We start from the raw sequence: 13,151 nt of genomic DNA on the forward strand, positions 1-13,151 counted from the left end.
TTTTTTTTTTTTTTTTTTGGAGAGTTTTTCATGTCTCTATCTCCTTCAGTTCTTCTCTGATCTTATTTCTTGTCATCTTCTAGCTTTTGGATTTTTTACTTTTAAAGTACTTTTTACTTTATAAACTCTATGACTATAAAATTATACTACAGATAATAAATAAGCCAAAAGTATATTTAGGAATCAAACATGACCAAGTAGTCTGTTTAAATTTGAAAATGATTTGCTGACAATCTCATCTTGCAGTACATAGGCACATTAGCCGTGATGTGGATGTCAGTGATCCTGAAATGTTTATGTTGTACGATTCCCTGCTTCACTTGCAGCTCTGCTCCTTTCTCCTCACCCACTACCATTGAAAGATATGGCCAGTTGCTTGGGATTGTACATCACAGGGCAAGTCTATTTTCAGAGGGGTGGCCCCGGGGCAAACTTAAAATTGTATGACAGAACACCAACAAGTGTGGATAATGAGTACCAGATTTGCTAAAAAGATTGGAATGCCCCAGGCAGAAGGTTTTCTAAGACAGACCAAAAATAACTGCTAATCTCTCTAGGCAGAAGGCTCTGGGTGCTCCTTTATTTTGTTCCTTGTCTTGTATCATGTTGCCAGCATGCTTTGGTAGTCATGAAGTGTTAGTACTTGTGAGGGATGCATAGACAGATAACAGGTGAGATTTTCATACTAAGTGGCTTTTGATACAGGATGAAAATCCATCTACTAATAATATATCATTGAGGTTGTTTGTCATGAAACATTTTGAATGACCTATTTGGGAATTAGTTTACCATGTGTAAACTGCTTAAAAATATGTGCTGATTGGCCAGGCATGGTGACTCACGCCTGTAATCCCAGCACTTTGGGAGCCTGAGGTGGTTGGATCACTTGAGGTCAGAATTTCGAGACCAGCCTGGCCAACATGGCGAAACCTGTCTCTACTAAGAATACAACAATTAGCCAGGTTTGGTGTCACATGCCACATAGGAGACTGAGACAGGAATTGCTTGAACTTGGGAGGTGGAGGTTACAGGGAGCCAAGACTGTGTTACTGCACTCCAGCCTGGGCGACAGAGTGAGACTCCATCTCAAGGGGAAAAAAAAAAAAAAAAAGCTGACTCAGCTGAATGCCAGTATTTTATTTTTAGGGAAAATTCCAACTGGTCGTTAATATTTTGTTTCTACTGCATGGAGGAATCACAGACACTTGGAGGATTAAGTCAGAGCAGGCAGCTGCATGGTCTCAGTAGGTTAATTCTGTGTTATGAGTACAGATGCAGAGTGAGAGTCAAGGGGAATCTTCACTCCTTAGCATCTCTGGTTCTTTTGTAGTTTGAATGAAATTGGAAAAAGGGAAAGGAGTGGGAAAGAAGGTCCTGGGAAGACTAGGACCGCCTTAACTTTCTCACTACTAAAACTAGAAGCCCGTTTTGCTCCACAGGTGAGAAGTGATTTCTCCACAGAGTAAGTTCTATCGAGTCTGTTAATAAACTATAGAAATTAGATATTAATAATCTTGGAGCCAAGACAAATAATGTTTACATGTAGGGTTGCTGGTAATTCTGTATCTCTTAAGAGATTGTTCGTGTGGTCATTAGAGATTTCTGTCTTGCTGGTTTATTTGATAAATGAAATAATTAAATCATAATTACTCATCTATGTATTCCTAAATTAACAAGTAATAGGATATTTTAATACAGTTAATGTGGAATAATACCAGGGGCTCAAAATACTACCAGCGGCGCAAAGATAACATTTGATGTCTTTTTTAAATGGCTACATGTTTATTATTCAATTTAACTTTTACAGTCATCTCATTTAATGCATGAGGAATCCAAGATAAAGGTTAAATTTCTTCCTAAAGACCACCTGGCTAGCAACAGGCAGAGCCAGAATCAGAACGTGGATTTCTAGACTAAGTGCATTATACTCTTCTGTCTTACCCTAAATATGTAATAATTTAAATAAATTACATTTATTTGAAATAAGTCTAGCAGTTGTACATTTTCTATTAAATATGTTGTGTGTAAAGTATATAATACGTAAAATGGAAAAAATCCACTTTTAAAGGTTTTAAAAACTGGTACAAGTTATATGTAATCATAGTAGAAAAATATGAAAATAGTGAAAAATATTAAAAATATAAGTTAAAATCTTTCCACTATCCAGTATTAAACACCAGTCCACATCTTTCTAGGTGATTTTCTGGGCATATGTATGTGTGTACATGTGTGTTCATATGGTTTACTGTTTTGTAACAATATGTCATAAGTATATTTCCATATCTAAGCTTATATTGATAAGCATACTTTTGTAACTTAATTTTTAATAACAGCATTGCTATTTCATTTTGTTGATGTCTTATTTATTCAATTCTCAATTCGATGTGTAGTTATCTTCAGATTTCTAAGATTGTGTATTTGTACATATAGGTATGTAACAACCTTGTACATTTATGTATTTCCTTCAGGATAAATTCCTAGAAGTGGAATTGTCAGATCAAGAGATTTACATTTTTTAGGTTTTGATACATATTAGCAAATTAATCTTTGAAAAAAAAAAAAAAAGCCAGTGTTATTAGGCAGTACATGAATGTGCTGATTTCTTATGCTTTTGCCAGTACTGTATTGGGTATTTTCCTGTTTTATAATATTTCTTGATTCATAAGTAAATAAATGATATCTCTCTTTTTTTAATTTCTTTGATTATTAAAGGAGTTGAACATCTTTTCACATGTTTAATGACCATTTGTATTTGTTTTGCCTTTTAAGGTCCTTTTCCCATTTTTTTTTCTGCTGTATTTATCTTATTCTTAATAATTTCCAAGAACTGCTTATGTGTCAAGTATAATAAACCTGTTTTGTCATCCTAGTTGCAATTTTTTCCCAGCTTTTTGTCATTTAAGTGTATTTGTGTGTGTGTGTGGTTTTTTTTTCTTTAGACTGAGTCTCGCTCTGTTGCCTAGGCTGGAGTGCAGTGGTGCGATCTCAGTTCACTGCAACCTCCGCCTCCCAGGTTCAAGCAGTTCTCCTGTCTCAGCCTCCCGAGTAGCTGGGACTAAGGCGCACACCACCATGCCCAGCTAATTTTTGTATTTTTAGTAGAGATGGGGTTTCACCATATTGGCCAGGCTGGTCTCGAACTCCTGACCTCAGGTGATCCACCTGCCTTGTCCTCCCAAAGTGCTGGGATTACAGGCGTGAGCCACTGTGCCTGGTCTTTGTTTTTGTTTTGCCAAGCAGCTATTTACTAGGATCTCTTCCCCTGGCACCCCACTCTGCTTCCATGAGAGCCCTTTACCACTCCACACTCACAAAAGTATTCACTTTTATTTTCTTCCATCCTTTAAGTAACTTTCATGTTTTAATCTATTTGAAACTTATTTTGGTGGATGATCCAAGATGATGTTCTTTTACTTTTATTCCCCTTAAATGTAACCAGATATTCCAGCATGAGGTATTTCTTTACTGAAATGAAATGCAATCATCGTTACATATTAAATTACTAAGATAATTTGAGTCTATTTCTGGCCTTCCTATTCTTATATTAATCTTTCTGTTGGCTTGCCTAGGTACCTCACTGTTCTAATTACTGTGGTTTTATAGGGCATTACTACTAGACATTCCATTCAGTTTTACCTTTACCTAGATAAAATGATCAATAATGAGGCCTCTGTGAACTTTGCCTAGATTTGAGTTTTGTCACCGGCTCCCACATCGGAGAGCTGATCATCTGGGATGCGCTGGACTGGACCATGCAGGCTTATGAACGGAACTTCTGGGACCCATCTCCACAACTGGACACCCAACAAGAAATAAAACTCTGTCAAAAATCAAATGACATTTCTATTCATCATTTCACATGTGATGAAGAGGTAAAAATCTATACACTATAAACTTGCCCTTTACATAAACCCAATTTCTGATTTTAAAAATTTAATCCCATGTTGGACATAAAAAGGGTATCATCATGGTTTCAGGTTGTGCTTTAAAATGGTCTGTTTTTTTCTAAAATTGTATGATTTGTGTTAAAAACATTTTAATCTTTGCTTCTAATCTCAAGGCAAGGAAATGATTAAATGGACACAGATTTTAAAACTATTGAAATTTTGGGTTGAATTAAATAATCCCATTGGATTTGAAGTTAACGCTTAAAATTGTTTTAAGAAACAGTGAAAAAGAATTCTTTTGAAGATCTGGTGCATTTAGTGAGGCAAAGGAAATTTAAAATTTTAGGAATGTTTCTCTTAGTCTGCTGGCATCTTGGGGCAAGATAAATTGAGAATTGTTGATTTCCATCCCATAGGGCTTGGGAGTGATGCTCTTGAAGCACTTGAGATCTGTTTTGCTGTAACAGATTAGTACCAGTGGACTACTGAATCTTATCTCTGATCTAAAAAACAAATCTCTTAGCATCAGGGGCTCAGAAAATGTGTTTAAAGGGCAATTAACTTTTCTAAATGTAATTACAAGAAATGTTTATGAGTTGTACCCTTCGAGGAGGAGGAGTTGGGGAGGCTTTTCTCTATTTTGTGACTTTCTATACTGTTTAGATTTTCTAACAGCATGCCTGTTATTTTTATTAAAAATTTCAGTAGTAGTGTTCTGTGGCAGGAGGAGAATATGATCCATTTTTCTTTGTACCACTCTTTTAAAAACAAAACGAGAGATTAGGATAGGAACAGGACTTAAAAATACTAATATATTCGAAGATTGTTTCTTTGTATCCCAACTTTATTTTGAAAAAAGTTAAATATACATGGTAAAAACAGGATGGTCTCAGAAAAGATGGAGACTAGATCACTTAGAGTTGTAGCCCTACAAATTATATATTTTAAGTGTTACATGTTTTTTTCTTACTTTTGTAAAAATTAATATTTAAAAGTTTTTTGTTTTGTATTTCTTTTAAATTTTTTGATATTTATTTTCTACTATATATGCTGGATAAAGCATTGTATAGTTTTCCCTAATTTTTCTTTGTTGTGAGTTCTTTCCTTCTGTAAGGGAAGTTATTGATAGCAGGGATAGTGTCTCCATTAAGTAAATGCTGCCTCCAAAGCTGATGAATTCTCTAATTGTGTTTATAATTTTCTTCCTGACCTTGGATAAATTACTTAAACTGTGCCCAGATTTCCTGGTCTGTAGAATAAGTTTCGGGGAATGTTGGCATTGAATACAATCCATAGGGCTTTCCATTTTAGCACATTGGCTAGCACTGTTCATTAATGCACCTGCATTGGGCGTCAGCTGCATTGCTGATTGTGGAGTACTAATCCTGAGAGTCAAGGGGATCATTCCAGATTTAAGATTCCAGCAAGCTTTGGTTCAGTCACTATAGGTCTGAGTTGAGTTTGTAGTCTTGGAGGCTGTGTGAGAAAGGTTGGAGGGCCCAGAATCTCTGGTCAAAACAAGAAGGCAATATGTAGGGATATTTGAAAGGTCTACCTCATGGGGATATCTATTGCTTAAGAATGAATGATTGTAGGACAAGTGCTTGCAGAAATTTCAAAGGCTACTACTGCATGTGAGTCTGTGTCATGCGAGGAACGAGCAAGGGACTTGAGAGACTGGAATAACACGACCTTGATTCTAATATTGACTCCATGTCTCATTTCTTGTGTGACTTTAATCTCTTTAATTTTAACTTCCTTATCTGGAAAATGGCAATGATGCTTGCCTTTCTTAACAAGATGTTGTGAGGCTGAAGTGAGGTAAGTATTGGTGGAAATGCTTTCAAAAGATTAAAGTCTTTTTAGTAAAAAGGTATTTTCTTGTAATAGTACATTTGGGAAAATGTTTTTGTGAAACCTTCAGAGGATTGCATGACGATAATGCCACTGTAGCCGTGCTTTTTCATATCACTCGTAGTCTCCTGATTGCTTAAGATGTGGAATGCAAGTAATTTTGCTTGCATTTTTCAGGCAGAAGAAGCTAGGTAATTTTCCCAAGGATATAGTGTTATTTAAATGAAAACTCAGGTTATCCCTCAACAGCTTCCACTGCAGGGCCAGGCTGCCAGCTATAGCTTTTCTTTAGATCTATTTCAGTGAGGAAGAAAGTGGCGCAAAGGGATATACTATGCAGACCTTTCTCTCCATTAGTGGTTGTGTCCCACCTTCTAAATGCTTGGAGCGTTCCTTAGTGCTTTGACATTTTGGGGTTTCAGAGATTAGTACTGTAATTTGGGCTAAAGCCTGGGAATGGGGAAGGTAACAGTGGCTTTCTAATGTCACATGAGGGCTGGAAATCCATTACAGTAGGAAGGGTGAGTGCTAGTTTTACGCCCATTTCTGAACTTCTTCCCCTAGAATGTATTTGCTGCAGTTGGAAGGGGTTTATACGTGTATAACCTTCAAATGAAGCGTGTGATTGCCTGCCAGAAAACTGCACATGACTCCAATGTCCTGCACATTGCCAAACTTCCAAACAGGTACAAGTTCCCATCTGTTCTGCGATAGATGAAAGCAAGTCACGGTTCCCAGGGCTACCATTGTAATTTCTCAAGTGGCCAAGTTACCTGGCTTCATGGCTTGACCTGCTGTGTTCTTTTGGAAATGGAGAATGCCTGAGGGCTGTCTCTTACAGAAGGGTATGTGGCAGTGTATTACAGAATTGACAAGAAGAAAGGTTCAAATGAATTACATCGAATTTCATTGTAAGAAGAGATGATTTAAAATTTGGTATTTAACAATGAGAACGACTTTGGGGCCACTTACAGTGTACCAATTTTTATATTTCTCATAAACCTACCTTCTTTTTGTTTGTTTATGGCCAGAATCAAATGGCTGCTAGTCTCCTTGTTATATGAGGCTACTAAGAGAGTGGTTTCCTCTCAGAGTAGATTTGCTGCTGAGCTTCTAGGGATGAACATATGGACAGGGAATATCGTTATTTTCTATGTAGGATATTTTTGGAGTGAGAGGCACCCAGAGAAGAGAGTAGCAAGAGGAGGGAAGGGGGCTGCTTAGGACATTGTGAAGTACAATTCACAGTTTTCCCAAATGCATTTTTTTAAATGAAGAGAATAAATTTATAGCATTTGAACTAATGTAATGTATAACATGTGGCTTTCCTAAAAGGTGCTTTTAGTTTGTGTTGTAACATCATGTTAAATTGTGATTTTTGTCAGTTCCTGCTAAGAGCTGAATAAAAGCAGTTGAGGGCTCCACTGATTTCTTTCACTGCAAATTTAGCATTGGTCCTCAGTGGTGCACTCTCTTTGTATTACTGATTTTCTGTTCTGACAGGCAGTTAATCTCATGCTCAGAAGATGGCAGTGTACGCATTTGGGAGTTAAGAGAAAAACAGCAGCTTGCAGCTGAGCCTGTACCAACAGGTGTGTCTTCTCTCAAAAAGGTAGTCTTTTTCTCTGTCCTTTTTTCTCACGTGAAAGGCAGGAGAAGGGCGATTATGTGAAACCACTGAAATAATATAGAAATGCTCCAAATAGGCATCAGATGTTTGCAGAAAGCATATGGTAATTGAGATCTAGGATTTACAGCTTAATGCTGCCCTAATGTAGAACTGCCACTTCATTTCAAGTAAGATAGAGATTTTATTGTTTTGAGGGAAAACTTACTTTCTGGTCATCTGAATGACCAAATGGCCTAATGAAGTATTCATTTATATTGTCTTTAATTCTGACTGATACACAAAATTTGTACTGTCAGATGTCAAACTAAAGTGTTCTTTACCATTGATGTTGAACTCAATTTATGGAAAAATACACTTTTCCTTGCGTGCTTACATCATAATTGCATGAGCTCTTGACTTCCAGGTGTTGAAAAACAAAACTCTAAAGGGTTGAATAAATTAGTTACCAACCTTTGCACAAGAAATCAGATGCTGGTACCTAGTTGCTTCTGGTTCTTTTAACTTCCTGAAGTCCTGGGGTGTTGCTTTTGCACATACACATACAGATTTTCCCCCATGCCTTGTTTGTTGATCTGAGTTTTGTCCTTTTTTTCCCTTGACAGTTAGACACTGTCATTCAAGCTTTGTTTCTGTCCTGTTTTATTCCAAGTGTCTTTTTGTTAATACACCTTCACCAATGGGTGACTAGGGGCAATAAAAAAGGGATGAAGAACAGACCTCGTTAGCTAAGAAAGATGAGATAACATATTCAAAAAACCCTAGCACAGTGCTCAGTACTGTCCACTTAGCCCTTGACTAAAATAAGTCTGGAACCTCTTCACATTTAAATTTTCTGTTTTTCTGATCTCATGTTATTATTGTATGTATAGAGCACAGTAATTTTGGAAATGATTCTTTTTCTAGGTTTTTTTAACATGTGGGGATTTGGAAGAGTCAACAAACAAACCAGCCAACCTGTTAAAAAGCAGCAAGAAAATGCTACTTCATGTTCACTGGAGCTTATTGGAGATTTGATTGGACACTCGTCATCTGTGGAGGTATTGCTTTTCAGGCATAGAATGTCCAGGCAACTCCTGCTTTTCCTTTTCATTGCTCTTTTCATTCAGTTGGTCTCATAAAGGCGTATACTTTTTTGTAGAATCTGAACATGGAATGGGATAGGCTATAGTATGTGCAGTTAGGATTTCCCTTTCCGGAGATATGATTTGAGGAAACAAGGAATGCACTGCTTTTAAGAATGGACTTAATCACCATTATTTATGAGCTGGAGATAGCTGACCATAAGGGCAATGTGAATCATGCTGACTATAAGACAACAGTCAACAGAGAATGCATGAAGGGTTGTGGTAATGTGTATACAGTTAAAGCCTTAACAGAATCGAATTCCAGGGGCCTTTATCAAATTTATGAACAGAGTCCTGTTTTCACCTGCCTTTGAAGGATAATAGTTTGTTACCTTTAATGAAACCCTATGCCTTGATTTTCATTGTGCAAATATGAAAATTTTAGTTGAAAATTATGAAATGCATAAGCTTCTAATATATAGAAATCCAAATACATTAATATTTGCTGCAGGCATCATTGCCTACAGTGAAGGAATAAGATCAGTTGAGGTAACAGATTAGTTGTGAGAACTAATAACAGTGTAATGATAACAGCGTAATCAGAGCCCTAAGGAATTTCTTAAATTGTTCTTCCCTGTTTCACAGCCAAAGAAGAACAAATTTCTTTGCATTTGAAAGGGCATTCATGCTTAGGAGGAACAGCGGCAGCATGCTTGTTAGTGAGCATTTCCTGTATTTCAGGCACTGTGCTAAACACTGGCTGCTGGAGTTGACAGAGAAAAATGGATACAGTCCTTGCCCTCATGGATCTTACTCTTGAGTGGAGAGAAGGGGTATAGACCCTAGGCTGCATATGATGGACCCAAGTAAGCAGCAGTGACTCAGAAGAAACATTTCTTGCTCAATCTTGTAAATGGTTAGAGGATATGGGACTTGATACTTTAAGTTTAGTAGAATGAGTATATAGCCTTGTCACCATAAGCTCCTTGACGTTGGGTACAGTGTCATAGTTGTCTTTGCTTTCCTCTAGCAAGTAGCTCAGTTTTTAACTTTGTGTTTCTGGTTGGGTGGCAACCGTGGACTGTGGTAGACAGAAGGGCAAAGATAGCATTTATGTGGTGGCAAAGAGCACCTTGGCTAGGCTGGAGTGCTGGCTTCCTGTGAACAGACACTAGTAGGAGATAAAGCCTGGGAACGTGGTTTGGGGTCAGATTATGAATGTCCTTGAGGCTGAGGAGTTTGGACTTTATATTTTTAAATAGTAGGAACTCATTAAAACGGTTTTTAGATGGTGGAGAAAACCCCATGTAAAACACATTCAAATGTGTTTGAATGTGGCACATTTCTCATCATATAAGACAGTGTCAGCTTCTTAGGAATTTTCCTGAGTGAAAGTGTTGAGACCTGAACATTTTTAAAAAGCATCTCTGGCTTTGCTGATAAAACCTAGGCTATCTCTGCAGTGTCACCTGAATTTCCTCATTTCTTTTTTTGAGACAGTATCTCTCTCTTGCCCAGGCTGGAGTACAGTGGCACAATCTTGGCTCACCGCACCCGCCACCTCCCAGGTTTAAGCGATTCTCCTGCCTCAGGCTCCCGAGTAGCTGGGATTACACCACACCCAGCTAATTTTTGTATTTTTAGTAGAGATGGGGTGTCGCCATGTTGGCCGGGCTGGTCCTCATTTCTTTTATATTTTCATCCTTGCTCTACTGGCTCAACCCCTCCACCTGTATATTGAATTTTGTGTTTTCCAGTTTCCCAAGGAATTCTGCTTCCATATTTCCTCCCTTCACTCCTGCATCCTCAGCTGAGTCTTCTCCTGTGGTCTTCAGAAATGTATAAGTCATTTTAGAGAAAACTCTTGTTCTCTTTTTTCCGAGAGGGAGTTTTGCTCTTGTTGCCCAGGCTGGAGTGCAATGGCGTGATCTCCGCTCACTGCAACCTTCACCTCCTGGGTTCAAGTGATTCTCCTTCCTTGGCCTCCCGAGTAGCTGAGATTACAGATGGCCAGCTAATTTTTAGTATAGACAGGGTTTCACCATGTTTGGCCAGGCTGGTCTCAGGAACTCCTGACCTAGGCAGTCCGCCCACCTTGGCCTCCCGAAGTGCTGAGATTACAGGCGTGAGCCACCACACCCGGCCCTGTTTCTCTTTTCTTTCACCCTTTCCTTCGAGGACCTCATCCTTTTCATTGGTTCACTTCTCTCTGATACAACTCTTCACCCCATAGTATTCATGTTGCCTTTTGTCAACACTATTTTCCTATTCTTATCTTCCAGCCTATTCCTTCACTGGACAAGCCCCTTCCCCTTACTTGGGGCATTTTCTCACTTTGAAGCTTTTTCTGAATTTCTGTGGCATGTGAGAGTCTGTACTGCATTCTTTAGTGCCTGATTACATAATCTTTTCTTGGTACCTTTATTGTTTCAATTATGATTTGCTTTTCAGAATCTTCTTGAGGGTAGGAACCATAAACCTAGTTCTGACACTCAATACCTATGGATTGAGTATATCTACTTTTATAGAGAGAGCTGAAGCCAGTGATTATCTTGGGAAATTTAGAATTCAGACATTTTATCCATAGCCATTATACATAAGTAATAGTTAAGTAAAACCAATGCTTGAAAAATCAGATTATGAAAACATCTGGAAGAACTATGGGAATTCATGTACTTTACGAAAATAGCTATTCTGTAGTTGAATAATATTAACAAAATTCTGATTAAAATATTAGACATTATTTGTATGTGACTGTTACCAATACTGAAAAATGAAGTTCTACACCCAGATCCAAAGGAGTCTTAAGGCATGTATCTCACACGCACATATGTTAATGTGGCATTAGCCACTTCTCTGCTTTTTAGAGTCACTATAATCAGTTTTAATTTTCTTTACAGATGTTTCTATACTTTGAAGATCACGGACTAGTGACATGCTCTGCTGATCATCTCATTATTTTGTGGAAAAATGGAGAGCGAGAATCTGGATTGCGCAGTTTAAGATTATTTCAAAAATTAGAGGAGAATGGTGACTTATACCTTGCTGTCTAGTTTAAGGAATTAAAAATACACATGCATGAACCTTGAACATCAAATATTGGGTACTACTCTGAAAACCATTAATATATTGATGACTTAAATTGGTAATTTTTTTTGTCAGTCCATAAAATTGTACATATTTAAAGTTTTTTGGACCTACCAACCAGGAACATGTTGCTTCTCAGGTCCTAGTATATCCTCCCAAGAATATACCACAAGTTTTCCATTTGAGTGTCAGCTGCTGTTGAAGTGGTGAGTGCTGTGTTTTGAGCTTATTTTGAACCTAGACCCTTGTGAAAGGTACAAATAGAGGTAATAGTTAAGTTATGGCATTTATTAGAAGTTTTATTATTTGGCTTCCTTTAGAATTATTGTGAAGTTTAAAAATAGCCTTTCTCCTGCAAATTTTCCTGGTCTTTATAGTAACTGTTAGTGGTTAGTGTTCTATACAGCACAAACTTGAATCTCTCAGCCAAAAAAATGAACATATATACTGTTAACGTATGGCAAGTTTTTTTTTTTGATATCAATTTGTTTAGATAATTTAAAATTCTAATTTTTTAGTTCTAGCTACTAAAACCTATATGAACTCAAATGGATAGGAATCTTATGAGGGTGTATTTTTCCCAGTGCGAATTGGCTGGAACAGCCATGGGCTAAATTGGTACTAGAACAACTGCCCCTCATGTACACCAAGGATGAGCTCTAGATCATTTGAGAGGCACAGTGTTTCCAGAGTCAGAGACTGCCGCTGAGCGCAACTGCCCCATCTGACCACTGACTCAAATACGAATTGCTTGAGACAGACTTCATTTATGTAGTTCTTTGCAGTGTCCATTGAGACACTATAACCAGCCTTGTAACAATATGTTTTCTCCTTTTGGTGCTAAAAAATAAAAAAATGAGAAAGTAAAGTAGTCTACACATTAAAGATTGAAATTCTTAAACTACCGATTAAGAAAGGGCAATGTGATTGATGTTAGCAGACTGACCCTTCTTACGGAAAACCTTCTACAGATTTATGTGTTCATTATACGATAACCCTAAAGGGAATCTTCAGAGTTCTTTTTACTAGTTTTAGCTTTGACAGTTACTTCCACAACTACCTACAGTCAAAGACTGGAAGAGTTAAGGTCATCTAGGTAGACCAATGCCATAATGTTATAAATGAGGAAACTGAAGCCCAATGCGGTAAGGCCTTGCAATTAACTCTGTAGTGCCCAGTATCACTGACCAGCTCTAAAAACAGGAATTCGAAGACTGAATGAGAGAGAGACTTATATGACTACTTTAAATCCAAATAACATTGAGTCATGAAAAGTTTTATGGAGAAATATTAAAACTTAAGCTACCTCCATTACAAAAGACTTTCTCCCATGACTCACATGCTTTTTCCTTTAGAAAATCTGTGTTAGGCCATACATTTGTAAAGTTGTTTTCTTAAGTTGTATGACACACGGGAGTCATAGATTTTTAACTGTTTTACTTCCTAGCCTGTTCTAGGCTAGTGTTTTGTGATACTAATCTATTCAAATGGAGTGGTAGAAATCACATGAATTTTGGAAGCAAATGGTACCATAGGTACCACAGCAAATTCCTTCTGTCATTATACAGGCATACCTCAGAGATATTACAGGTTAGATTTCAGACCACATCAAAAAAGCAAATATTGCAA

At 37.5% G+C, this 13,151-nt stretch overlaps 1 protein-coding gene across 3 annotated transcripts in view; it reads left to right on the forward strand.

Annotated features, from left to right (window-relative positions):
- The window catches only part of WDR41 (WD repeat domain 41), a 48,444-nt gene extending 36,054 nt beyond the window's left edge, over positions 1 to 12,390 (forward strand). For all 3 annotated transcript variants that reach the window (XM_011959220.1, XM_011959222.1, XM_011959221.1), the window contains 5 exons: positions 3,688 to 3,872; positions 6,306 to 6,427; positions 7,245 to 7,333; positions 8,275 to 8,408; positions 11,336 to 12,390. In XM_011959220.1, the coding sequence (XP_011814610.1) occupies positions 3,688 to 3,872; positions 6,306 to 6,427; positions 7,245 to 7,333; positions 8,275 to 8,408; positions 11,336 to 11,488 (683 nt within the window). In that variant the 3' untranslated portion in view covers positions 11,489 to 12,390. The remainder of the gene's footprint in view (positions 1 to 3,687; positions 3,873 to 6,305; positions 6,428 to 7,244; positions 7,334 to 8,274; positions 8,409 to 11,335) is intronic.
- Positions 12,391 to 13,151: the final 761 nt, after the last annotated feature.

Source organism: Colobus angolensis, unplaced genomic scaffold (assembly GCF_000951035.1).
Source record: "Colobus angolensis palliatus isolate OR3802 unplaced genomic scaffold, Cang.pa_1.0 Scaffold49, whole genome shotgun sequence".
Taxonomy (NCBI): Eukaryota; Metazoa; Chordata; class Mammalia; order Primates; family Cercopithecidae; genus Colobus; species Colobus angolensis.